Raw genomic sequence first — 26,754 nt, 5'->3', positions numbered from 1 at the left:
ACAGACATCAGGTACAAACTGAACAGCTTGTTTTCACTCACCGATGGGATCCATGATCTTCACGGGCTTTGTGGCGGCGCTGGGTCGGCCGATGCCGGCCTTGTTCTCTGCGCGGACTCTGAAGATGTACTCTTTGTTCTCCACGACGTCATTTAGTGCAGCTGAATGGTCGGCGGCGCTGCAGACCAGGGCCGCCTCCCACTTGACAGAGGTCCTGTCGCGCAGCTCGATCACATAGGCCGTGATCTCAGAGCCACCATCAAACTTGGGAGGCTCCCAGGTGACGGTGGCACCGAACTTGTTCACGCTGGCGACGGTGACATTCTCTGGAGCGTCAGGAACGTCTGAGGAAACAAACATGTTAGGATTTGATTTGGATAAACGTGTGAAGATGTGTGAAGCGGGAACCTTTGGCTGTTACTCACCGAACTTGTTCTTGGCCTGAACGGCGTCCTCGGTGGCGACAGCGGGTCCACTCCCGACTCTGTTTCTTGCGCAGACTCTGAACAGGTACAGTGCTTCTTTCTGGAGGCCACTGACGCAGTACTCCAGAGCATCAGCACGATCTGTTGCCAGTGTCCAGGTCTTACGCTTCACGTCTCGTCTTTCCACGACGTAAGCAACGATCTTGCTTCCACCATCGCTCTTAGGCTCCTCCCACGCCAAACTGACCTCTCCATTAGCAGTGTCGACCACTCTCAAGTTGTTCACAGGTCCGGGGACATCTGAAAACCACCAACACAATGTAAAACAACATCCACAGACATACAGCAGCATCATGAATCTGAGCCCAGACTCACCGATCACGTCCAGGTTGATGATGGCTTCGCCCTCGCCGTGCTTGTTTTTGATGAGCACTCTGTAGCGGCCCTGGTCCCCCTTGATGGGGCTCTTCAAACGGAACTCGGTCTTGTCAGCGGACGTGTCGATGTTCTGGACGGGCAGACTCGAGCCCTCGAAGAACCACTCAGCATCGGCACGTGGGTAAGCATCGTAGGGCACACTCATGACGAAGGGTTTACCGGCATCCGTCACCAGATTCTGGTCGGTGGTTTTGATCTTGGGAAGAGCTGCAGAGGAAACAAACATCTGGTTAATAACCCGTAATAAACTGTGTTAATAAAAAGGCACCGAGCGAGTTTTACAGTGTCGACTCACCTGCCAGCTCCAGCTTGGCCTTTGCATCTTTGTCTTTGGCCACGATTCTGTACTCGCCCTGGTCTCGAGGTCTGATCTCACACACCTGCAGTCTGTGGACTTTACCCTCGCTGATCATCTGGTACTTGTCCCCCTGGACGATGATCATGTTGTTCCTCAACCACTTCACTTCCACTCGGTCCTTGTTCAGCTCCACCTCGAACACGATGTCCGAGCCGGGGGGTTCGAACACGTCCTGTGGCGGTCGGACGATCTCCACCGGCGTCTCTGTGGGACAGAGGAAATAAAAACACTGTCACACATGAAGACATGAAGATTTGACCTCAGAGGTTTTTAAAAGAAGAGAATTGAAGACTTTACCTTCAACAAAGAGTCTGGCTCTGCTTCTTCTCTCGTCTAATCCACAAGCATATTCACATTCATCATCGGGTCTGCACACCTTGATGATCAGTCTGCACACGTTTCCTTCTTTCTCCATGTGATATCTGAGAAACGCAGGATCAAAATCCTTCATCTTGAAACTGAACACATATTTCTAACTTGAATCTTTTCTGATCTGAGCAGCAACACAAACTGGAAATAAAAAACGGTGGCCAACCCCCAAATAAAGTCTGTTTTGATTTCATCAAATAACTAAATAAAAAAACAAATTAGATGATTAGAATCATGATCAGCCACCAGGGGGATCTGGCTTCCCTTTGGATACGGCATCATGTCGGCCATCTTTATTTAAAGTCTGTTGGTTTCTTTTTCTTCATATTCATTTCAGAATAAAATATCTCTGCTGCTTGCCGACTATGAACAAGGTTTTTACTTTGAATATGTTTAAAATTATAAAATCGGGTGAGAAATATGTTTCTCTGTTGATACCTGGGTCCTTCTCGGATCTCGCGTCCATTCCTGTACCACTTGACCGCAGCCTTCTCTTTACTCAGCTTGCAGATGAACTCTGCGTCCTCGAACTCGGTGATGGTCTGGTCTTTGAGCTGCGTGGTGAAGTCGGTCGGAGCCTCGCTGATGATCAGCTCGGCCGCACACTTAACGTCTCCGATCACAGCCGTGTACTCGCCCTCATCTTCCATGACGCAGTCCTTGATGGTCACTGTGTGTTTTAGGCCGTCAGCTCTGTAGACGATGCGTTTGCTGAGCGTCAGCTCCACGCCGGCCTTCATCCACCTCACGGTCACCTCAGGCCGGTTCACCTTACAGTTGAAGCTGATGGTCTTCTTCTCCTGGGTCTCGATGTCCTCGATTGGCTCCAGGAACTTCAGCTTCTCCTCTGAGGAGCATGGAAACCAAGTCAGACAAAACCAGAGCGAAAGGCCTCAGAGACGATCAGTGTTTCAATAATAGAGAAGATCCGTTAAACTAGAGATATTTTGGATGTTCACTCTTTTCAACATGACGCAGAGAATTCAAACCTCGGTGTAGAGTAATCAAAAACTACCGAGTGGAATAAAGAGAGAGAAGCTTTCTGAGTTTACCTGCGACCTTGGCACTGGCGCTGGACTTGGCCTGCTCTCCTCTGTGATTGGCCAGGCTGATGGTGTAAATGGCCTCATCGCTCTTCTGAGCATCTCGGATCCTCAGAGACAAGACGTTGTCCCTCTGAGCCATCATGTACTTGCTGCTCTCGAATATGGTCTCCTCGTTCTTCAGCCACTTGGCCTTTGCTCCCTCGGTGTTCGTCTCACAGTTGAACACGATCTCGCTTCCCTCCTTCACCTCCGTGTCTTTGATCGGCGTGATGATCCTCAGTTTTTCTACAGCAAAGTAAGAAACGTTAGATTCAAACCTTGGCTCAGTCAGAACCATAAATCAGAGCGAGGAAGATTCTTACCGATCACACACAGATCAGCTGACGCTCTGACGCTGCCGATCAGAGCGACGTAGCCGCCCTCATCCTTCAGCTTGCAGTCTTTCACAATAAGAGCCCTTCTCTTTCCTTCGCTGATAATATTGTACTTGTCCCCGGACTCCAGCTCTTTATCGCCTCTAAACCATTTCACCTCGTGACTTTCCTTAGAAACGGAGCAGGCGAACTCGACTTTCTCACCCTCCACCACTTCCTGGTTCTGAGGCCGAGCGATGAACTCAGCTGCCAGTTCTGAGGAGAGGGGGGGGGGGGGAGTAGATCAATTTCTTCTAATGTCAGTTTGAGGACGTCTCTCCTCTAACCTTCGTATCTTTCTGTTTTCTCACCGTGCAGTTTGAGCGCGGCGGACGTCTTGACGGTCGGACTCAGTCTGCAGTTGTACTCGCCGGCGTCTTCCATCCTCAGATCCTGGATGATCAGGATCCTCTTGCGTCCGTCCATGATCTGCTCGTAGCGTCCTCCCTCTGGCAGCTCCTTGTCTCCTAGGTACCATGTGACCTCGGCACCTGCCTTTGACACCTCACAGATCATCTTCACGCTGTCCGTCTCTGTTCCCTCCACGTTGGACAGGTTCTTGGTGAATCTGGCGGCCTCCTCTGTGAACGTGAAGACAAAGGGAAGGTGAGTGTTGACCGTCAGGTGTGCGTCTCCACATGTACCCTGCTTCCTCAGCAGAGAGCGGCCATTTTGTGAAGTGAAGTGAAAGTTTGAAATATTCCATTTAAAGATGACATGAATCCTCACCGGTGACGGTGAGCAAGCCGGACGTCTTGGAGGTTCTGGCGTCGCACTCGTACTCGGCCTCATCGTCGAACACCGACTTGTGGACGATGAGGATCCTCTGGACCCCCTTAGAAATCATCTCGTACTTCTTTCCTTTCCTGATCTCGCTGCCGTCCTTGAACCATCGAACCTGGAGTGAGAGAGAGGAGACGTTACCGCCGTCGGATCACCGTCTGACCGTCTGACGCCGAGTGACGGATGGGGGCGGGTCTTACCTTGGCGGACTCGCGGGACACTTCACATTCAAACTTAGCAGATTCCTTCTCTTTGACCTCCACGTCCTGCAGAGGCTTCGTGAACTCCACATGCGGAGCTGGAGAGACGAGGAGAGCGGAGACGACACATGAGGTCCGACAGACTCAAACCTGGACATCGGCTTTTTCTTTATTTACACAAATCATTTAAACATTAAACTAAAATCCTTAGTTTGCATCACATTGTTTTCCTGGCAGGAACTGATTGTAAATACGGAAGCTGAACCAAGTCACATGACGGAGCAGAGCTCGAAAACTACAACAGGATTAAAACCGTTTTATTTGAGAAAATCATTTATTTTTGTTTAATTTAAATATGGAAGCTCTGTTTTAAATGAATTCTGAACTTATTGTTTTATATCTTTGCAGATTATTCACCTTGTGCACTGTCAAACACCATTTAATCCAAAAAATCATATGTGTATATATGGAAGACCAATCCCTGAACATCTTTGTAAAGAAATGACAGAAATGTAAAATAAAAGCCTTTTAGCACTTACTAATAGATTCAGTGCTAGTGGACTAACCTAGGTGAATATTAAAATAAATAACTGCCGGTTCGTTGTGACAGTAAGAGAAGCTGTGGAAGCAATTGTTAAAAAAAAACATTTGGTCCTCACGTGTGACCTCCAGGAAACAGGAAGTCTTGAACTCCTTGGTGTCACATGTGTACATCTTGGCGTCGTCCGGAGCGCAGCTGCGGATCACCAGCGCCCTCTTGCGGCCGTCAGCGATCAGGTCGAACTTCTTGGTCTTCCGGATCTCTTGTCCTTCTCTGAACCATTGAACTTCTGCGTTCTCTCTGGAAACTTCACACTCCAGCGTGGTGGTCGCCTCCTCCTCCACCGTCTGGTCCACCAGAGGCTTTGTAAACTCCACTGCCGGCTCTGAACACACACACACACAGACACACACAGGACATCAGCTGATATCCACTAACACACCTGTCTGAGATGTGTTCAGTGTCCGCAGTGCGTCCGAGCGTCTCACCCCTGACGATGAGCTGAGCCTGAGTCTGGAAGTCTTTGGCGGTGAGTTTGACCTCGCCCGCCTCCGCCAGCGTCACGTCTCTGAGGGTCAGAGCGTGAACTCGACCGGCCACCCGGGTCTTCACCTGTAGCCACGGAGAACACAACAGTCACACCTCCACACTTGTGCTGGTCATTGAGTTGATGCACTGGAGGCCCCGAACATCAGGGGCCCCGAGCATCAGGGGCCCTGAGTATCCCCGGCAGAGTCAAAAAGGAATGCTGTTCCACAAAGTGTAAACGTGAGCTCAGAATCTGAGTTTGTTCAGGGGCCACAGAACCTTCTCCTCCGGGCCTTAAGGTCGTGGAACCAGCCAAACGGGGGCTGTGAGATTTGAAGGGGGGGTGTTGGAAGGACATGCTTTCTAATGAGAGGAGAAGGAGAGAGAGAGCCCTGAGGAACTCCACACGGGGGGGGCTGAGGAGGAGGAAGCATTGCTCAGCCTCCTGATGATCAGTTTATGATCAGACGCCGAGGTCGACAAGAATTCCAAAAGCACAATCTCCATTTTCTGCTGTTAAAATCAAATGGAACTGTTCAAAGAGCGATTTCAGTGCTTTGTGTCGAATCCAGATTCAGAATCACTCGATAATAAAACGCCAGGAAACGGTGAAAATCATTCAATGTTTATTTTTGACCATTTGTTTAGTCAAAGTCTGAGAAAACATTTTTTATGAGTCAAAATCAGTTTCTACTTTAAATTATTGATCAGAAATCCGCTGATTAATCACCTGTGATCTACTGGAGTACTTTTGAACATACAGCATGGGGGGGGCCTCAGGGGCCCAGGCCCCCTCAGCGTTTACGATGAGTACTCGTTGTAGTTGTTCTAGTTGAAAGTTAGAAAGCTGCTCACGTGACCGATGATAACAGCTGCTCTCGTATCTGTGGTTATTTTTAACTGAAGCACTGTCCAACACTGTACAAAATCTACTTACCAGGGAATGGTCACGGTAAAAAACTCAAACTTTAAAGAAAAACATAAGAACTTGTTTCTAAAATCATTGAGAGATTTTTCAAACCTGATTTTGAAATTAAAATAATATTTCAGTAAATTTTTGTTTGTCTGAAGGAAACTAATCTTAATAAACATAATTTTTCAGTTTTAAAAGAAGTTTAAAATCCACACACTTTAAAAAAAGTTTGATTTTTGTGTTTCATTATGTGATGAATAAACTTTTTCTTAGAAAAATGATTGTGCAGTAAAATAAAGGCGATAAAACATCACATTTTAACTATGTATTTATAGTGTATGGCAGTTCTGCCTTTCATGTAAAACTTTCCAGAGTGAAAACAAGTTATGTTATTACCCAAAACGCACACACTGCAAAAAGTGAAAACACAGTGAGGGTTTTAACAGACGAGAGAACGATAGACTAAAGATGTATTTTCTGACGGCGCTCACCCGGTCGCTGGCCTCCATCTTCTTTCCTCCCAGGAACCACTGCAGCTCGATGCCTTCGTAAGACAGCTCGCACTCGAAGGTCGCCGTCTCTCCGGCCGTCACCGTCACGTCCTGCAGAGGACGCGTGAGACCGATGGAGCGAGCTGAGGGACAAGGAGACGTGGTTAATGGACGCCGGTAGTCCGGAGCCGGTCGGAGCTTTGTGAGACAGTAGAAGTGGTGTCACTGCTCGACCAATCAGAGAGCAGCATCTCACTTTAGATAAAGACTGACGAGTCAAAAATAACCACAGCAGCTGATTGGCCAAAGACAGACTCATGACACTGGTATGTGATGAGGTGTCGTGGTTTAAAAGTAGAAACAAATAAAAAGTTTGTTGTTTGTTTAACAATGAAATCGTTTCAATAATATCATGGATGTTTAACATTTTATCATATATATATATATATATATATATTTGATCTTTTTATAGAATTTGATATGACCACATCAAGGGAAATAAATGTCTCACCCTTGACTCGGAGCTGAGCGTTGGATTTGGCGTTGGCTGCACAGAAGTCGACGCCCCCTGCCATGTCCATACGCACGTTGTACAGGATCAACATGTGTTTGGTTCCCTCCTCTTTCATCTCAACGTCCTGAAACAAAACAAACTTTCACTCAAACTGTTTTTTGTGACACGAGCTCGGTTCTCAGCTGAAGTCGGACTCACAGGCGACTGGTGCAGAGGTTCTCCTTTCAGTTTCCAGTTCCCGTGGACGTCCTCCTCTGAAATCTCTGTCTCAAACTTGGCTGTTTCTGTCTCTGTGACCTCCACGCTGTACAGCGGACGTACCACCTTGATGTCGCGCTCTGCAGGAAAAAACATCAGTTTCACAAACGTCTTCATGACATCGTACTCACTTTTAGAAATTGACTCCTTTGTCCACTGTCACACAGACTTATTAATTAAATCCTCATTTACCTTCAATGTTGAGGATTGCTGTTGTTTTATCGGAGCCGCAGTCGCAGGTGTACGATCCCGTGTTTGCTTTCTCCGCCTTCCGGACCATCAGGATGCGTCTCTTTCCGTCGCTGCTGATTGCAATGTTTTTGGACGGAGTCATCTCCTGTCCGTCCTTGAACCATTTGACGTCTGCGACTGCTTTGCTCAGTTCACAGACCAACTTCACCTCATCCTTCTCCACGGCCGTGTAGTTCTGCAGCTTGGTGGTGAAGTAGAGGTCGCCCTCTGCACAGAAACCACAGGATTTCATGTTAAAGATATTTCTGAATCATCTTTAAAATGATCAGTTTGATGAAGCTGGATATTTTTTCTTGGACACTGACCGATGACAGTGAGCATGGCGGTCATGGTCTTGTCCATGGCCTCCACTTTGATCATGGACGTGTCGTCGATGGTGACCTCCTTGAAGGCCAGCGTGTGGGTCTTTCCCTGATCGGACATGTGCACCACTTTGCTGGGAAGGAGACGGACGTCGTTTTTGTACCAAACTACAGAGATTTTTTCATGAGAGAGCTCGAAACTGAATTCAGCCGTTTCTCGCTCCTTCACCGTCACGTCCTTGATCGGCTTGACAAACTCCAGACGAATTCCTGCAAAACATACACACACATTTTTGAAAGGACACCTCAAACAAAGAAGAAGTGATGTTTATTATGATGAATTTGATTAATTCTACTTGAGGACCAACCAGAGGAGTATTAAAAGACAACATGGCGTTACCCTGAATGACCAGCTTGGCTGTCGTCCTCTTGTCCTCGGCCTCGAACATGTACTTGGCCTCGTCGTCGTAGGCGGCCGATTGGATCACCAGCACGTACATGTTTCCCTCCTGAGTAATCTGGTACTTGTCGTCGCTCTGCAGCTCCTGCGAGCCTTTCAGCCAGCGGAAGCTCTTCGCCACCCGAGACACCTCGATCTCGAACCTGGCCTCGTCCTTCTCATACACCTGGACGTCGTTCAGCGACGTCAGGAAGTTCAGAGGGAGTTCTGCAGGAAACGGTGGAGTCAGGTTTACAGATCCTACTGTTGTTGGTGCGTTTGGTTCACCGACCCATTTCTAGAAGCTGGGTTTACCTTTGACCTTCAGGTTGGCTGAACACTTGGCGTTGGCGGCAGCGTAGGCCACCTCTCCGGTCATGGACACTCTGCAGTTGTACAGGATCAGAGTGTGTTTGCCTCCCTCCTCGATGATGTCGATGTCCTGTTCAATTACCAAGCCGCATCACAAATCAACATTCATATATATTCATATTCCAGATAGATGAAGTGATGAATGGAGGTGGTGCTCACAGAGGAAGGACTGAGGACTTCTCCGTTCAGTTTCCACTGGCCGTGCACGTCGTCCTCGGAGATCTCCACCTCGAAACGAGCCGTCTCTCCGTCGAACAGCTCCACGCCGTAGACCGGCCGCACCACCTTGATGTCACGAGCTGGAGAAAGAAAAGAAAGAAGTGAGATGTGAAAAAACATGAAACAAGACTAAGCCATCAGAGTTGCGTTAATAATATTAGTTTAGAATGATTTATTTTTATATTGAATCTTTAGTGACTTGTTACCCTAACAGGTTTTAGTTTCCTGTCGGTTAAAACAGGAGCCGCAGAAGGGCCAAGCTAGCTTGTTAGCATGCTAGTAAGCTTGCTTGTTAGCATGCTAACTTCAGTAGAAAGCGATAGAAGAGTCGTTGTTTGTCTCGTTTTACGTCTGGAGGCAGAAACTGGTCAACGAAGCAACGCCAGTGCTAACGTTAGCTGATTGATGCTGATGATAATGCTAATGTTAGCTGTGCAGGAGAAGATTTTGTGAAAGGCCGACATCGCAGACGTTTGTGTGTTTACCTTCGATGCTGATGTTCGCCGAGGTTTTGTCGGTTCCACAGTCACATACGTATTTCCCTCTGCTGCTCGACTCCACCTTCTTCAGGACCAGAGACCTGCGAGTTCCCTCTGACCTCATCACCACCATCTTGGAGGTGATGATCTCCTTCTCCTCGTGAAACCACATGACCGGGACGTCTTTGCTCAGTTCACAGTCCAGAGACACCTCGTCTTTCTCCGTGGCCGTGTAATCCTGCAGCTTCACCACGAAGACTGCGTCGCCCTCTGCAACAGATCAACGCACACGAGGGTCAGAACGACGCACACAAACACAATCCACACATTAGGTTGATCAATACTGAGTGAATCCAGTGGAGATAGATTCATAGAAAAACAGGAAGTAAATAAACCAAAGTTGTAACAAAGCAGAAGAAGAGTTGAGTTACTTCTCAGAACATGAAAACATTCATTTTCAATTTGACAAGCAGACGGTAAGAGAGAAGTGAAGTTGTTACCTATCACCGTCAGTTTAGCGACAGTGTAAAGTCCTTTGGCTTCTGCCTTTATCTGGCAGGTGTCATCTAGAGTCAACGTCCTCATTTCTAGACTGTGTCTCTTTCCTTCCACATGTGTGAGAACCGAACGGCTCACGTGAAGTTTGACTTCGTTTCGGTACCAAACCACCGGCACGTTCTCGTGGCTCAGCGCCAGCTCAAAGGTCACGGTGTTACCTTCTTTCACTGTTTGGTCCTGAAGCTGCTGCACAAACTTCAGCCTCATGCCTGGAATACATCAGTCAGTGCACACGGCTGTTTGCTGCTGTCGTGACTTTAAAACCATGAGATGACATCACGACATGAAGCTTCTGTCGGACACTTACCTTCCACCGCCAGCTGAGCGCTGGACTTTTGTCCCAGCACTTCGATGGTGTACTGAGCCTCGTCGTCAAACTCACAGCTGTTTATGATCAGCATGTGTTTCTTCCCATCGTCTATTATTTCATATTTGGGGCTCGGGGTGACTATCTCCGCCCCCCTGAACCACATGACCTTTGGCACATCCTTGGTGATTGTGCATTCAAACTTAGCCTGTTTCTTCTCAGGCACTGAAACGTCCTTCAGCTGATCGATAAAGCCCATTTCGATCTCTGGGAGGTGTGAAGGATTCGGCCGTTATTCACAAACGCACTTTTCTTACCTTCTGCAATTCCCCCTTTTTCCAAGACTCACAAACTGAGCAACAAAGGACACACAACAAGACGAGGTGCAGTGTATCTGCAGCTGATTCGTACCTTTGACAGTTAGCATGGCGCTGGTGGCGGCGTTCAGAGCCTGGTAGGACACCTCGCCCGCCTGGTCCAGCTGGACGTTCTTCAGCGTCAGGAATCGTTTCCTGCCGTCACTTTTAATGTCGCACGTCTGAAAAACAACGGCCACACAAACACGAGCTGATGACAAAACACATTTTGAACTAAATAAACGTCCCTTTTTAAATGGATTTCATTAAAAATATGAATTAAATTAAAATAAAGAATATATATTATTATTAATATTTGAAAGACACGTCGCTGTGATTCAAGCACTTCAGAAAAGCACCGACTGAGTTCTGGGAAGAAATTGAGGCTGTTTCTTCTGAGATGAGGAGTTTCGAGATCTCACCGGGGATCTGATCAGCACTTGTCCTCTCAGCTTCCATTCTCCCACCACGTCCTCCTCAGATATCTCAGTGTCAAAGTTCGCCTCCTCCTTCTCCACCACCTCCACGCTGGCGAGCGGCTTCAGGACCTCCGCCTCGCGCTCTGAAATCAAACAAACACAATTTAGACGTTTGGACTCGACTTGTGGACGCAGGGACTTTTCTTCTGAGTTTCACACCGACCTCCCAGTGTGAGCTTGGCTGTGTATCTGCGATCCTCCACCTGGATGGTGTAGTCCGCCACGTCGTCGGGCTGACAGCTGTTGACAGTCAGGGTCATGTCCTTCCCGTCTTTTTTGACCTCGACCTTGTCTGAAGGCGCGAGCTCCTCGTCGCCCTTGAACCACTTCCAGTTGGGCGTGTCCTTGAACAGCTCACACTTGAACGTGGCCTTGGCCTTGGGTTTGACGTGCTGGTCCCTCAGAGGCTTCACCAGCCAGTCTTTGATTATTTCTGATGACACATGTCACGTGGTCAGGAAGGTTTTTTAAGCTTTATAAACATATTTTTACATTGAAACTTTTACTTGAACATGCACATCAAAAAAACATTTGTATCTTTATCTGCTGCAGTAAAAACAAACTCAACATAACTCATATTTTGAAGTTACTATTTCCTGTCAATCGTCGGATGTGATGTCTAAACTCAAGATTGAATCCTGACTCATCTCATTCTTTATGTAACGGTTCTTCTTACCGATCACTTTCACGTTGGTCGTGGTCTTGACGTCCTCCTGTCCGTCCACCTCACACGTGTAGGCGCCGGCGTCGTCCTCGGTGGCGTTCTGGATGGTCACGGAGTGCTGCATGCCGATGATGTTGATGGCCACCTTTCCGGCCTGTTGCTTGAGGAGAGCTCCGTTACGTTTCCAGACGACCTCCCTCTCTTTGTTCAGCTCGCAGGTCAGATACATGGGCTGGCTCTTCATACACGTGGTCTCTGGCTCCAGGTCTTTCAACCATTTCACAGGAAGCTCTGTTTACACACATCAACTCTTTTAAACACTATTACTAGTGCTTTCCATTCATGGAACGGTATGATATCAAGTTCACTGGCGGTTCATTAAAACAAGTTAAATTAGTTTCTGATGCTGAGACAACATTTGTGTTCAAATAAAATAAAAACTCTCCCAACATGTAGAAAGTTACCAAATTTTGAAGCGGTTGACAGCAGAAGAAAGAAAATTGCTGATGTCAAAAAATAAAGAATGTAAAAAAAACCTCAAAAGCCCCTCAGTGGTTTACCTTCTACGATGAGCTTGGCTGTGCACGTTATTTCCTTTCCAGCGTTCTTGGCCACACAGCTGTATTCACCAGTGTCGGACAATTGAACATCAATAATGTTCAGCTTGCGATCTTTGCCGTCAGAGGTGAACTTGTGCTTGGGGCTCTCGCGCAGGTTGCTGCCATCTTTCATCCAGGAGGTGATGGCAGTGGAAGGTGAGACCTCGCACTCAAACACCGCGGCGGAGCCGATGGACTCGGCTTCCTGCAGCACGATGTCCTTCAGCTTCTTGATGAACTTCAGAGGGACGGCTTTCAGCTTGAACCCTCCGAAGGGATCCTCTGGAGGGGACGGGCCTTTGCCACCGGGCCTCAGGCCGCGGCCCCGCCCGCCGTCACCTGGTGATGGCGTCTGTCTCGCTGCAACATCAGACACAAAAACGTATCAGGTTTGTTTAAGACAAGATTAGAAGAGATTTCAGTCTCTGGGATGTTCTTAAGATCTTGTTCCAATCGTCTATCAGACTTCACTCAGTTGATATCAAAAACACGTTAGAAAAATCGGAGAAACAGGATCTAAGATTTCGTTCAGACTCCGAATCAGACTGAGCTTCAGAGAAGAGCCTCAAACTCAAAGACGACAAAAACAACTAGTAACTGTAAAGTAAGAAAGCATCTGTGTGTTCATGGGCAAACATTTCAAAGGTCAGATGATGTAAGATCAAAAGATTTACACAATGAACAACGTACACTTTACGACACTGATGGAACAGGTGATCTGCTCTAAACATAAAGACTATAAACCGTTAGTATGTGAGTTTGTTCTCACCACCGAGTCCTCGGCCTCTGCCTTTCACCGGCTCCTCCGATGGTTTTCCATCTGGACAAGAAAGAGTTAGATGAGTTTTGTGTTTCTCTGTTAATCTAAACACTCCAGAGGAAACCAAGAGAAAGATTCACGCAACACGAACGACACACATGATAAAGGAGACATTGCAACAATGAGGGGACGTCACTCGATGAAGAGGATACGTCGAGATGATGACAAGGACATAAGAGACAAAGACGATGTGAACACTGGTGAAGACAAACATCTGAGACAGACATTAAAGGATGGACACATGACGGGTGGACAGAGATGAATCATGAGGGGGAGATGAATGATGGTCACGTGATTAACGATGGAGTTGATGAGATGAGTCGTCAGAGGTTGGATGAGTCCATGGTCGTCTTCGCCTCACCTCGTTTACCGCCAGGCATTCCTGGAGTCTCCAGCACCCCATCCACCCCTTCACCATCCCAGTCGTCTGGAGGAACCAGCTCCCATCCCCAGGCCTCCTCCTCTTCATCACCAGCCTCCTCCTCTTCGAACACCTCCTCCTCCGGCTGCGTGGGAACCTTCTTCATGTGCACAGCTCCAGGAGACACCTCCTTCACAAGAGGAATCCTCACGCTCTCAGGTTTCTCCTCTGCGGATGGCTTCTTTAGAACCTTCTTCAGCGTCAGGGCTTCAGTCGAGTCTCTTGGTGAAGGTGTCGTTTTAAGCTCCATCTTTTTGAGCTGCTCAGTGGGCTTGAGGGACTTTTCTTCTTCTACTTTGTTTTTCCTGACTCTCAGTGATGGAGTCTTTTGGAGTTTGACACCTTTGTTAAAGATGTCTGCTTGTTTTTGTGGGAGTTCTCTCTCTGCCTCTTTCTGCAGGATCACTTCTTTCTCTCCTGGTGGAATCAGTTTCTTGAGTGGAACAACTGCTTCTTCCTTATCTCCAGGTTTCTCATCCTTCTTTTTGGTTGTCATTGTCTTTTCAACTTTTCTGAGCGGAGTTTCATCTTTGGGACTTTTTCTCTTTGGTATTTTTATGTCCACAGATTTATTTTTGTCGTCTTCAGGTGTTGTTTCAGTTTTGTCTTCCGTCTTGAAGTCTTTAGAATAGGGTTTCAACAGAACCTTCTCTTTCTCTTCATCTGGTGTAACTTGAGTTTTTCCACGAAGCTTGTTGGCAGCAGAAGGTTCCTCAGGCTCTGGGACCTGGTCCACCTTATTCTTCAGCTGGATTTCTGTCTGGTCTTTGTCAACAAGGTGAATGACCTCTGGACTCTTGACAGGAACGTCTTCATGTGTTCTGTCTTTGTCTGCAGCACTGGGTTGATCTCTCTGTGGCATCTCAGCTCTCTTGACCGGAGCTCGTTTGGTATCTGTCTGTGCTTGAGCTTCTTTCTGAGCTTTTTGAGGCTCAGCTTCCTCAGGTTTCTGAGGTTTTTCAAATGGTTTCAGTGTCACCACCTCTTGTTCCTCATCTGTCTTTGGCAGTTTCTTTATTTTCTTCTTTGTTAAATCTGGTTCAGGCTCTTCGTCTTTCGGTGCTTTAGGAGTTCTGATCCATCTTGATTTCTCATCTTCTGCTTCTGGTTGTTCAGGTTCCTGCACAGATCCCAGTTCAGACGTCTCTTCAGCTGCAGTGAACACTCTTTCTCTTCTGCTGAGTGTTATCACCTCTCGATCGTCTCTGTCCCGAAGCTTCTGAACAGTTAGTTCTGTGTCATAATGTCTTATCGTTTCAACTTTGTGAGTTATGACTTCCTTCTCTGGCTGTTTGGGCTTTGCTGGCACCTTCTTGAGTTGGATCTTTTGCGGTTCTTCTTCTGGTTTCCCTGATTTTTCAAAGGGTTTGAGTTTAACTGATTCTTTTGGCTCGTCTGACTTTGGCAGTTTAGTGATTTTCTTCTTGTCCACACTCGGACGGTCAGGTTCCTGCTCTTTCTGTGGTTTTACAGTTCTTGTCCAACCTTCTTTCTCTGTTTTCTGAACAACTACGACTCGTTCAGCTTCCTCAAAGTGTCTCAGCTGAACTGTCTCTTCCTCTGCAGTGAAGAGACGATCAGTTCTTCCAAGAGTTACTACCTCTCGATCTTCTCTGTCATGAAGACCACGAGCCATTAATTCTAGGTCGTGACACTGTGTCACTTCAGCTTTATGAGTTTCAACTTGTTTCTCAGGCTCCGGAGTTTTCACTGGAATCTTCTTCAGCTTCACCATCTCTGGTTCTGGTTCCTTCTCTTTTGGTTTCCTGGTGAATTTACTCCTCAGCTTTGGTGAATCAGGTGTTTTTGTCTCTTGAACAGGAACCTTACCCTTCTGTTTGAAAGGTGGCTCTGTGGTTGAGGCATTTACACCTTCATAACATTAACATACAGACAAACAAACATTTCATATTTAACAACACAGGACTCACACACACTTTATCAGACAGCAACCAACATAACATGGATGAAGATGTATTGCCTATTTACATGAGGAAGTAAGGAAGTAAATGTTTGGTACCTTTAGTTGGTCCAGGAGCTGAAACTGGTTCCATATCTGTAAGAATTTCAATAAGATCCAAGTAAATATTCACAGAACAAACAATGACACAAACGTGATTCAATCAAAGACAAAGACGTTAATTAGTCTAAGACAGAAGGAAAACTTTGTGTTCAGATGCTCATCATGATGCGTCAAGAGAAACATTCAAGATTATTTAGCTTCTTTCTGTGAGATTATAAGAAAGAAAGTAGAGCCACAAACAGCAGACCGCCATATTGAGACAGACGACAGGATGTGACTTTGTGTGAAGATTGAAGACAAACAACATGAATGACAGTTAGAGAAGAGGCGTTACCTTCAGGTGGAGACATTTCCTCCGACACAGGAGAGCGTTCAGCCTTAGCGGCCGGAGGAGATGGTTTCCTCTGCATCGCTGCAACTTGAGCTACAACAACGTCAACTGGATTAAATCACTGGCAAAGATCTGACCAACAGACAGAAACTCAAACAGACACACTTGAGGAATTCAAACTGTTGTTGAGAACCAGACGTGACAAACACAGTCAGACCCACGGTGACTAACACAAGAAAACTACCTGAAGGAAGAAGGAGTTTTTCTGCTGGAACCTTTGGTGACAGAGGAGATGGTTTCTTATCCTCTGGAGTAGAAACTTCACAAGCACGAGGACAGAAGATAAAGCGGCAGCACATTAACAAAGACAGATTCAAGAGGAAAAGTGAAGAGAAGAGTGCACAGGTCAGACCAACACAGGGGAGGGAATATTCAAAAACCACAGAAACACAGGACATAGTTTCAGGTTCAACAGTGTAAAGATCTACCTGCAGGGGGCGCTGCTTTGGCAGCAGCAGCAGGAGCTGAAGGTTTCAATGCTTTCTTCTCCTCTTGAGGAGTCACTTAAAAATATACGATTCCAAGATTACGACCAAGAAACAACACGGTCATATACGCTGCACTGAAACAATACCAGACTGAGGAAACACCAAGAAACTATAAAACACAAGGAATAGAAAACAGACAGACAGCAACATAGAAATCCAGGTGAGGAACTACCTGCAGGGGGCGTAACTTTCTCTGCAGCAGCAGGAGTAGGAGGTGAAGGTTTGAGTGCCGGTGCAGATGGTTTCTTCTCCTCCAGGGGAGAAACTTTAAAATACAAGATGATCATGGTCATAATGAAGAAGAGGATAAGTTCAAACATGATGAGAAGTGAGTGAGACCAACAGGACGACACAAACAGAAGTAAAACAGCAGGTCAACTGTTAATACGTCAAGACTACCTGCAGGGGGCGCACCCTTCTGTGAAGGAGGTAAAGCCTTTGGTTTGGATGCAGTTGGTTTCTTCTCCTCTTGAGGAGTCACTTTAAAATACAAGATTCCAAGATCACGACCAAGAAAACATTGTGATCAATATCACGACTTATAAACGATGATTTAAATACAAATAAGTTCACAAACAAACAGAAGAAGTGACAGAATGGAGAAAGAAGGTCAACGATGAAATATGTTAAGAGAAGCACACGTTTTAAAGACAAAAAGAGGGTTTAATGCGACCATGTGAAGATTAGAGTGGAATGTCTTTAGTTTTGTAAGGGTTAGGGTTAGTATGAAAAATGTGAACATCTTTGAAGAGGAGTTGATGAAGATCATGAACCTGAGCGGCTCAAGAACAACAGAATACCTTTCTGAAGAGTTTGTTGTTCAACCTCTTCTGTTCTCTTCTTCGGTTTGTCATCAGCTCGGGTCAGTGGTTTCTTTGCAGAGGTTCTTGTTTCCTCAGAGGAGCCGACTGAAGCAGGTAGAAGAGTTTCTTGCTCAAAAGGAGAATATGTCTTCTGTGGTGGAACCTTCGGTTGTTGAGTCAAAGAAACCTCGTCTTTAGATTTCTTGGACAGCGTCACTTCTTCAGGGACAAAGGTTTCTTCAGGAGCAGTAAACATTTTGGGAAGAGAAGGAGATGTCATCTTTGGTTCAGTTTCTTCCTGAAGGACAGTTTTCTCCGGCAAAGGAATGTGAGTTGTAAGTGGAGATGACCCTCTCCGATGCTCTGGGACTGATGTTGCTTGGATGAGTTCCTCTTTGAAAGAAAGTTCTTCAACACACATTTCATCGGTAGCTTCGGGAGTATTTTTAATGTCTTCTCGTGGAAGCTCAATCTTTTTAGCCGGCCTTGCTTCTTTCTCAGGAGGAAGAACTGTCACAGGATCACACAGCCTGGTTTTAGGAAGAAGTCTGGGTAAATCTTGTTCAGAAGGCGGCGACAGGTGTTTACTACGAGACGAAGCATGTTCAGGTCCTCTAGACTTCTGCTGTATTGTGACTGATTCAAGTGAAGCAGAGACTTGAGGTTTAACAAGCTCCTCCATTGCACAGAGGATTTCTTCAGGACATACGGATTTAGATGATTCAGTCGTGTCTCTCTGCTCTGCACAAGTTGCTTCTTTGAGTTTTCGTTCTTGAGCACTTGCCTTGTCAGCCTCTTCTCTGGATGCAGATCCAGGTTCAGGAGGTGGAACTTCTGTCTTTGGTGCGATGTCTAGCTTTGATGGTATAGGTGTAAAGTTCTGTAGAGGTGGGGGGACTGACGTCAGAGACATTTCATCTCTCAGGTCCACATCTTCTGGATCAAAGTCTTCTTTATCACATGGTTCCGTGTCTACGGATTTTTCAGCCTCCTTATATTCACCTTGCTGATCTTCACAGAACCATAAAGAATCTTTCACCACTTGTTGCTGCATTTTCAAAGTGATTTCTTCACTGGACTCGTACGTCCTCACTTCCACTTGTCTCTGTTCAACTTCTGCTGCAAGAGAATTCCTTTGTCCACGACTCTTTCTGACAGAAGACTCCTTTCTGTCTTCAACCACGTCTGCTTGTTGAAGATCAGTCTTCAGGCAAACTGACGTCATTTTAAAATTTCACACAAGAATGAAGATTTGCACCATGGAGCGGTGGCCAAGAGAAAAACAACACAAAACAAAAACCATCAAAGATCAACAACGAAGTCCGTGTGATAACATTCTACTGCTTGTTTTAAGAATCACTACCTATCTGACGTGGAGCTTCTTTAAACTCTGACCCCATATGCCCAGAGGGAGTGACCTCTTTTGTATTCAGGGACAAATCAACACATCTGGTCAAACTACAGAGCAGTGATTCTTTTTTTACTTTCTAAAAGTAACGAGAAACGTCAACGAGAAAAGTGGTTTTGATAAATGATATGACGCAAGGACCAGTCAATACACATGACGGCACAGAATCAGACAAAACATTTGAGGAATTAGCTGAAGACATTTCAGAATAAAAGATAGAGATCGTGAGTAAAAGGATCAAGATGAGTCAGGATAAGTCAATCTGATGTTTTCAATTTGTTTGCAGCATATCTACCTTGTTGTTGAGGCTGAGCCTGAAGAACATGTTTCCGTGTTTCCAAGTCTTGTGGTGCGGCTGGTTCTAGGCGGTGCACAATTTGATGTGCCTCTGGAGTCTCCCTTGGTTCTTCTGGAACTTTCTTTGGTAACTCTGGAACTGTCCCAAGTATTTTCTGAATTTTGTTTTGGGTTTCAGGAACCCTCTTTTCAATTACCTGAACCTTTATGGGTTCTTCTGGAACCTTCTTTAGTTCATCTGGCTCCAGTTTTGGTGTTTCCAGAACTTTCTTTGGAGTTTCAGGAACCCTCCTAATTTCTTCCACTACTTTTTGGGGTGGAACCTTCTTTGGAACCTTCTTTGGATCCTTCTCTGGTGCCTCAGAGACCATTGCAGGGGTTTCTTGGGTGTTCTTTGGAGCTTCAGTAACCCTCTTTGTGTCTTGGACAACCTGTTCTGGTCCTTCTGGAACCTTCTCTGACACCTGGGCAGACCTCTTTGTCTCGTAGAGAACCTCTTTCTTCGGTTCCTCTGGTTTTGTTACGGGAATATAAGCTGGTTTTCTTGGAGTCTCTGGTTTCTTTGGTTCTGAGACAGCTTAGAAGAACATTTGTTTATGAGATGATGTTATTTTTAACCATATTTTGCAAGAAAAATCCATGATTGAAAGTGTCACTCTAACGAGTGCTTAGCTCAAAGATATTCATGTATTATATTATTTTGAGATAAAACATATAATATTATTGACACAACAAACAATTTAAACACAAAACAAGTAGAACAAAGTGATCATTAACAGGTTCTCTGCAGCTCCTTCGGCTACAGGTAACGACCGAGGCTAAGCTGGAATCAAAGATGACTCTTAACGAGTGAGTTCAGAGTCAGAAAGACGAAGAAAAGATTGAAAGTCAACGATTGATACCTTTAGCTGCGAGACGTTCTGGTGTGGAGGGAGAAACCTTGGTTGTGGTTGGAGGAACTACAGGTTCTTCAGGCTTTGGGGTTTCTGGTACTTTGAAAAAACATGATACATATATGTTCAGTAACCTGGTAACCACCAAGATCTAGAATTACAGTCCACTCTAACGAGTGCTTCGAACAAAGAGAACGAGAAGACACAGAACATAAAGACAGAGAACCAGTCACAGGACCAGAGATATTCAAGATGGTCCCTCTCACACCTTCTGTTAAAATCACTTCAGCCTCTGGTGAAGTTTCCTTTACATCAATTGGCTGAATTACCACCCCCTTTTACTTGATAACTAAGTTTGTTTGAAGAACACATCGAGCTTCACTGTCAAAGTTATAATTCCTCCAGTTTGTGTAGAAGAATATGAAGCTGTTTCCAAACAGCGTATAGCTCCAGATACATTAGAGCATCAAGAGGTGAAAACATTCACAACTTAAACATGTCAGAAAGCAACATGGAACGAAAGCTCAAGACGTTAAACACCACGTCTCTGTAGTCGATCAGGAGTTAAGTGATTTCTACGTTACCTCTCGCTTCAGGAGCTTCTGCTTCTTTCTTCACAGCTTTGACTTTCACTGCTTCAGGTTCCGGCTTCATTTTGGCCTCAGGAGGAGAAGGTTTTGTTTCTGCTGTTGTTGGTTTGTGTTGATAAGGTTCAGGACTGAACTCTGGCTCAGCACAAACTGAAGGTTCTTCAAGGTTTAACAGAGAAACACGAGACAACAGAGTCAAATGCTTCAAGAGTTTGGTGAAAGAAGAAAAACACAAACACACAAATGTAAAGAACAAACAACACACAAAGAAGAACTTTCCACAACAAGTTACACAGACAGACGTCCAGAGAAACATCTCAAGATCACAGGTTTTTATATGACAGAGTTTCCTTTAATTTCTAAGTGTTATGACCGCCACGGGGGGGGGGGGGGGGGGGGTATATGCCTCATTAACAGATCTTTGATAATGATTTGACAAAAGCTCTAAAATGTCACGCTAAAAGAGTTAAATGTCCAAAATCTGAATTAAGAAAATATTTCTGCATTTAAATATTCTTTTAATATTTTGTCTTTTTTAAGTTCAACATCTACAATATCATACAAACATTTTTTTTATGTCAATTTTAATTTAAGTTGATTTAATTTAAGTCTTAATTTAAAATAAAAAAAGCAAATTATGAATTAACCTTCTGGAGCCAGAGCATCTTCCCTCTGAGCTGCAGCGCCCCCCTCAGGCTGCAGCTTCATTGCCTCAGGTCCTAAACATTATCAATGATTTCAGTTTTCTGACCACAGTTGATTCTAACATCAAGATGTTTTATTAGCAGCTCGTTGAGAGAAACAGAAAACAGACATAAGACTGAAGAAGAAAAGACTTGAGACATGAACGACTGAGACAGAAGAAGAAGTTACCTTGGACTGGAGCGGCAGCGTCAGAGCGTTTCTCCTCCGCTGTGCTTCGAACCTCCATCACTTAAAGAATCAAGAGAGTTCACGTCAAAACCACCACCATCTCTACTGCCATCTACTGGACAGAAGCCGCTGAGCATGAGCAAGAGCGTAAGAGCGAGTGGAAAGACTCAAGAATAGAAAATACAAACACAAATAAGACAAATCAGGAAGTAGAAGCAGGACCTACGTCTACGACACAAACAGCTCAAGCGTGAGGACGTTAAAGCGTCTGTGAGCAGCAGGGGGCGTGTGAAGCGTTTTACACGTGAGCGCGGCTTTGTTACGTTACAGCCACAAGCTTTTACGTGTTTATACCTTCAGGGATTTCTTCTCTGCTCTCGAACTGAGTCGTCTCAACAACTTCCTCTACGGTCTTTCTCTCTTCTGGTGAAGAAGAAAACTGAACTCAGAAAAAGAAACCAAGTCCGACCTGTAGAGACGCCGCACGTCTCTAATTATCCCCGTTAATAATTTACTTCATTAGACTGCGACAGTCAAGAAACGTGACGAGAGCGATTAATGAAAGAAAAACATATAAAAGAGGAAAACACAGGGAGAAGACAGGTGATGGCTTTATATGCTGATGATGTGATTCTATATATAAACAGAAAGAGAACGATATCTGTGACGAGGAGAGACGAACAGAAACATCTCTTCTTCTCCAGTCGCTCTTTGAAAAGCTCAAAGTGAAGAGTGAGACGTTTCATCGCCGCAGGTTTGATTCCCACAGACCAGATTCATCTCCAGATAAAAGTCAGACATCTGTCATCACTCTTTATTTACTCATACAGCTAAATACAATTTCAAATTAAAAAAGAATTGAAATTATGGGATTATGGTTAAAAGACACCAAAGTCAAGAATCAGATTTCAGTTAAAGATATAATCTAACATTAACCAATTCAAAATAAATTATAAATTAAAATTTCAAACTTGAGATATAATCTGAGAAATTCTCTATTTTTTATCCTTAAATCTTATGAATAAATGGAAATAGAAGTTCTATTTCATATATTTGGAATCTAATGAGAATTTAAATGTTTACTCTTCTGACTTTTATTTCCAAGTTGAATCTTCTGTGTATTGTGTTTCACAAGTGAAAGTTGTTATTAAAGTGAACTAGTTGAGTTTGGATGGCAGCACATTAGGAGCAGTGATGGTGAACACAGGTTTTAGGATGAAGAAGATGAATGTTACAGTTTCAGATGAAACGTTACTGTTGATGGATGAGAAGCAGAATCGTCAGATTCCTTCACACAAAGTGTAGAAGTGACGATAGTTAGTTCAAACTTTATCGTTTAGTTGATTCAAACGTTTGTACCTTTAACTCGAGTTGTTTCTACGCACTGATAAATGTCGGAGGAATCTATTGATTGAAAAAAAATATTGATGAGTGTCAGAATGACGTGAGAGCCGAGGTGGTGACCTTCAGTCGACTGATGGAAACAGACTCACCTCTGAAAACATAAGAGTCTGTTTCTGTTGCTGGAAGCGACACGTCGGGGACGTCTGAAGGTTTTTACACAAATAACTTTTATTAATAACAAGTCTACTTGTTTGTATTATTTCACGTGTTCACTTAAACGTTTATAATAATGTTTTTATCAGATACTCACCCTGAGGAACCTTTCCTAACACAATGTCTGTGAAGGAACAAGGTACGACAGGTCATCACATGGAAATAGATTTTGATAATCTGATTAACTGTATTGTGAGAATCGGGCTGAGAGAAGGACCTTTGTCTGCGAGGAGAAGCTCAGCGGAACCTGGAGCTTCTCCCTTCGGCGCCGGTCCAGCGACCACAGAGTCGACTCCTGACGGAGCACAGACCGTGTTAACACTGCTGCTCCAATGAACCTTCACTTCCTGAGACACTCAAATGTGTGGTGTACTTTAGTGAAGAGGGGGAACCTGTGTTTTTAAACTGTGGATATGAAACTCATAAGTCATATTTGGGCTCTCTTTGAGCTGCCATGAGTCTTTGTACCATGTGACGCTGGTGCAGTCGAAGCACAACTCGCCCTCGAAGGAGGCAGGGTGGCGTTTACCGAACCTTCTGATGCATTTAATGAACGGAATTTTTTCGGCTAAAACCAGATGATGCCAGTTAACGTCTGGTTCTTCAAAACCCTGATTATTTGAGAGAGATGTGCTTTTTTTCCAGACAGGAAATGAAGAGAGTCGCACTCTTACCTGACACGGTGAGTTTGGCGTTGGAGATGTGAGGACCACACACAACACGGTAGTTGCCCTGATCTTTGTCCTGGCAGTTGACGACCTTCAGATAATGGCGGTCTCCCACGCTGCTGATGTCATACTTGTCGCTGTTGTCGAGTTTCTGCGTTCCCTTGTACCAGGTCAGAGCGATCTCTGGGTAGTTGATCCTGATCTGACACTCGAAGGTGGCGCTCTGGGTCTCAGTCGCCGTCTGGTCACTGATGTCCTCCAGGACAGAGACAGGCTGAAGATTCAACATCAGTGGTAATTATGTTTACATCAGAAAATACGACATCAGAGCATAACAAATATAAAATCACACAAATGATAGTTTTAATGTGTTGTATTTAAAAAAGTTAGATCAAGCTGCAGATTCAAGTCTTTCTTAGTTTTGATTCAATAACTAATTTAATCAACTTTCTCAATATAACAACTGCATCTCACACAAAATATAAATAATAAGAAACAAAATCACGTCAACAGGAAAAAGGGTTATAGATGTGCTGAATGATTGTTATATCGGATTCTATGCAGATGATACTATTAGACATTTTCCTATGTATAAATACTTTAAACATTAGAAACTGGTTCTTCTCATGTAGTGAATCCTGTTGTTGTGTTGTTGTGTTGTTGTGTTCAGTTCCATCAGTGTGTGTGTGTCCTGGGAGAGGATCCTCACATGGGACTGAGCTTCATCACTGATCTCTAAGTTTCTGTTTGACTCTTGTTGAGTTAAGAACAGGAAGTTGATCCTTTTAACATCTGTGAGACAAACTGGGAATGTGAGACAAACTGGGAATATGAGACAAACTGGGAATGTGAGACTAATAACCTCTGACTGACTGACTGATCGGTCGGTTGATCAATAGATTAATAGATTGATAGATTGATAGATTGATATATTGGTAGATTGATAGAGTGATAGATTAATAGATTGATAGATTGATAGATTGATAGATTGATAGATTGATAGATTGATTGATTGACTTTCTGGTACCTCAGTGCCGACACGTCCCTCCAGCTGCTGGATGAGTCTGGCCATATCCTCCTCTTCAACCCGACCTCCGTGCTCCACGTCCTGCAGCAGCAAAGATGACGGTTAAAGTAAACCAGTGCAAGAAAGTCTTAAATGTTAAAGATAGATTTGTACGTTTCATCATCAGGATCAGTTGTGCATCTCTTACCATTTTTCCAGTCTCCGTCTCCCTCTCCCGCTTCAGGAAATCCATGGCCTGCAGGATGGCCCGGAAGTCTTGGATCCCATGTTCATGCAGGATCTTCTCGTAGTCTTTGGGGTCGTGACGTCTCAGCAACTCGACGATATCTACTTCTTGTTCTTTCTTTGGGCTCTTCTGCTTCGAGGGAGTCCTGGAAACAAAAATTAAACACAAGAGATTTTCTCTTAATGTAAATTTCTCTGTTTCCTGTCTTCTTAAAAGAAACTCAATCTTCAGGCTAAATCAATCAATCCAACATTCAACTCAGGTCTCACTTCTTCAGTCTTGTCCTTATGTCTCCGAGTCCTTCCACTTCCTCCTTTTTGGAAACCTCCATCTCAGAGCTGCACTCGATCTCTCCATGCTTGTTGGAGGCGACACATCTGTAGTGCCCAGCGTCAGACTTGGTCACCTCCTGGATCTCCAGTTTGGCTTCCTGGCCCTTCTGCTGGATGGAAATACGACCACCGGGAGTGATCTGCCTCCATTTGCCCTTCATCCACTTCACGCTTGGGATTGGGTCACCTCCAATCTTGGCTATGAAGGTTGCTGTGCCCTCTGTAAAAAATACAGAAAAAATGTAGCTGCACATTGACCTCTTCCAGTGTTTGTAACTCTGTCGTGATCGATTGTTTTGATAACTCGTCATGAAAGTTGAGTCTCTGCAGTTTTTAAAGACATAACAAGTGGACACTTAAGTGTTTCCACAAAAAGACGTCCAACACTTTACTTACTCTCTGAGACAGAAACATTTTTAGGTTCCTCGATGAAGAACAAGTTCTCAAGTCTTTTGACCGGAGCGGCTGCAGCCGGGGCGGGTGGGGCGGCGGCCTCAGCAGGGGCAGCCTTGGATCCTTTGTCTGAGAAAAAAATTCTGAAAGTTAATTTTTGGTGAATGGAACCAAGAAACCTGCTCCATCGATATATAGATATATTTAATTTGTGGAATCAGTTGATTATAACTGTGACGAATGTTGTTCCCCGAGTGGGTGACATCATTCTACATTCACCGTGTAAGAGTCTTCTTCAAGAGTCTGCGCAGCTGTGACATGTACAAGGCTGTTATTACACAGGTATTACTGAAAGCTTTTGTTGAATAAAACCACCTGAACCCTCCAGAAGTTTCTAAAACCATTTGGACCCAAGTCAAATAAAAAGCTGTGAAGAACAAGTGTCAAATAAAGAGCCAACAGAAGAGAAGCGATCGAAACAATCAGAGAAGTTCAGACACGTAACTGCTCGTCACAGACAGATCTGGTTACCTTGTACATTGACCCTGGACTTGCAGAAGTCGCTGCCCGTAGCATTGCTGGCCTTGCACAGGTAATCTCCTGCGTCACTCTTTGACACCGGGCTGATCTCCAGACAGGCCTTCCCACCAACAAACGTGATCCTGGTGTTTCCACTGGACTTCAGCTCCCTCCTGTCCTTCATCCACTGGATGGTGAGTGGAGGAGAGCCGCTCACGTGGCATTTGAGGCTCAGCTTCTCGCCCTCGCTCACCGTCTCAGGCTCCAGGCGAACATCAAATTTAGGAGCTTGGCTAGTTTCTGAAGGAGGGACGGGAAAGTTTGCTTTTCACACTGAAAAAAGAATCTGTCCACCAACGATTGTGTCTGTTCTTCCAATGGTCGAAGACGTCGGCTGTGAAAACCTCAAATGTCTCTAAACTTTATATTTCTACTCCTGAGAAAAGTAGAAAGCTATGAAACAAAGAACCTTATGACTGAGTGACACCAGCGTTTATAACGAGTGATTCAAAGATTTTGTTTTATTTAACTCTCTAGTGCTACTGTTTGAACAGAGCTGAATGTACAATAGATAAATCTTCAATTGATTGTCCAATTAATGACAAAACTCAAGAATCTTTTAACATTATAATTAGCTGATTAGTAACAAGCATCTCGTTTATTTCAACAACCGGTTCCCAGCTAGCTTAGCAGCCAAATATCAGGCTAAAAGATGAAAACAC

General features: G+C 44.9%; 1 protein-coding gene across 2 annotated transcripts in view; it reads right to left on the bottom strand.

The window, feature by feature from the left end:
* Positions 1 to 26,754, bottom strand: part of ttn.1 (titin, tandem duplicate 1) — a 153,251-nt gene that overhangs the window by 78,603 nt on the left and 47,894 nt on the right. Inside the window, exons 41-87 of one of the 2 annotated variants that reach the window (XM_062402149.1) lie at positions 26,045 to 26,332; positions 25,517 to 25,642; positions 25,058 to 25,340; positions 24,750 to 24,933; positions 24,563 to 24,643; positions 23,542 to 23,809; positions 23,085 to 23,162; positions 22,965 to 22,991; positions 22,804 to 22,857; positions 22,670 to 22,714; positions 21,665 to 21,733; positions 21,311 to 21,370; positions 20,432 to 20,596; positions 16,846 to 16,926; positions 16,619 to 16,711; positions 16,387 to 16,461; positions 16,143 to 16,217; positions 15,902 to 15,991; positions 15,565 to 15,600; positions 13,073 to 13,123; positions 12,265 to 12,663; positions 11,717 to 11,995; positions 11,204 to 11,473; positions 10,984 to 11,123; positions 10,617 to 10,743; positions 9,347 to 9,610; positions 8,802 to 8,941; positions 8,586 to 8,712; positions 8,232 to 8,498; positions 7,835 to 8,101; positions 7,470 to 7,736; positions 7,218 to 7,357; positions 7,017 to 7,143; positions 6,506 to 6,648; positions 5,062 to 5,185; positions 4,692 to 4,958; positions 4,033 to 4,130; positions 3,779 to 3,947; positions 3,361 to 3,630; positions 2,999 to 3,265; positions 2,643 to 2,921; positions 2,029 to 2,437; positions 1,519 to 1,643; positions 1,159 to 1,425; positions 801 to 1,070; positions 426 to 725; positions 42 to 344 (exon numbers count right to left, since the gene is read on the bottom strand). In XM_062402149.1, coding sequence (XP_062258133.1) covers positions 42 to 344; positions 426 to 725; positions 801 to 1,070; positions 1,159 to 1,425; positions 1,519 to 1,643; positions 2,029 to 2,437; positions 2,643 to 2,921; positions 2,999 to 3,265; positions 3,361 to 3,630; positions 3,779 to 3,947; positions 4,033 to 4,130; positions 4,692 to 4,958; positions 5,062 to 5,185; positions 6,506 to 6,648; positions 7,017 to 7,143; positions 7,218 to 7,357; positions 7,470 to 7,736; positions 7,835 to 8,101; positions 8,232 to 8,498; positions 8,586 to 8,712; positions 8,802 to 8,941; positions 9,347 to 9,610; positions 10,617 to 10,743; positions 10,984 to 11,123; positions 11,204 to 11,473; positions 11,717 to 11,995; positions 12,265 to 12,663; positions 13,073 to 13,123; positions 15,565 to 15,600; positions 15,902 to 15,991; positions 16,143 to 16,217; positions 16,387 to 16,461; positions 16,619 to 16,711; positions 16,846 to 16,926; positions 20,432 to 20,596; positions 21,311 to 21,370; positions 21,665 to 21,733; positions 22,670 to 22,714; positions 22,804 to 22,857; positions 22,965 to 22,991; positions 23,085 to 23,162; positions 23,542 to 23,809; positions 24,563 to 24,643; positions 24,750 to 24,933; positions 25,058 to 25,340; positions 25,517 to 25,642; positions 26,045 to 26,332 — 8,334 coding nt within the window. Of the gene's footprint in view, positions 1 to 41; positions 345 to 425; positions 726 to 800; positions 1,071 to 1,158; positions 1,426 to 1,518; positions 1,644 to 2,028; positions 2,438 to 2,642; positions 2,922 to 2,998; positions 3,266 to 3,360; positions 3,631 to 3,778; positions 3,948 to 4,032; positions 4,131 to 4,691; positions 4,959 to 5,061; positions 5,186 to 6,505; positions 6,649 to 7,016; positions 7,144 to 7,217; positions 7,358 to 7,469; positions 7,737 to 7,834; positions 8,102 to 8,231; positions 8,499 to 8,585; positions 8,713 to 8,801; positions 8,942 to 9,346; positions 9,611 to 10,616; positions 10,744 to 10,983; positions 11,124 to 11,203; positions 11,474 to 11,716; positions 11,996 to 12,264; positions 12,664 to 13,072; positions 13,124 to 13,484; positions 14,498 to 15,564; positions 15,601 to 15,901; positions 15,992 to 16,142; positions 16,218 to 16,386; positions 16,462 to 16,618; positions 16,712 to 16,845; positions 16,927 to 20,431; positions 20,597 to 21,310; positions 21,371 to 21,664; positions 21,734 to 22,669; positions 22,715 to 22,803; positions 22,858 to 22,964; positions 22,992 to 23,084; positions 23,163 to 23,541; positions 23,810 to 24,562; positions 24,644 to 24,749; positions 24,934 to 25,057; positions 25,341 to 25,516; positions 25,643 to 26,044; positions 26,333 to 26,754 lie in introns of those variants that run through there. The other variant, XM_062402150.1, reaches the window with a different exon arrangement.

The sequence above is a fragment of the Platichthys flesus genome, chromosome 13 (assembly GCF_949316205.1).
Source record: "Platichthys flesus chromosome 13, fPlaFle2.1, whole genome shotgun sequence".
NCBI classification, from domain to species: Eukaryota; Metazoa; Chordata; class Actinopteri; order Pleuronectiformes; family Pleuronectidae; genus Platichthys; species Platichthys flesus.
This window is presented reverse-complemented; position numbering and strand designations above follow the sequence as displayed.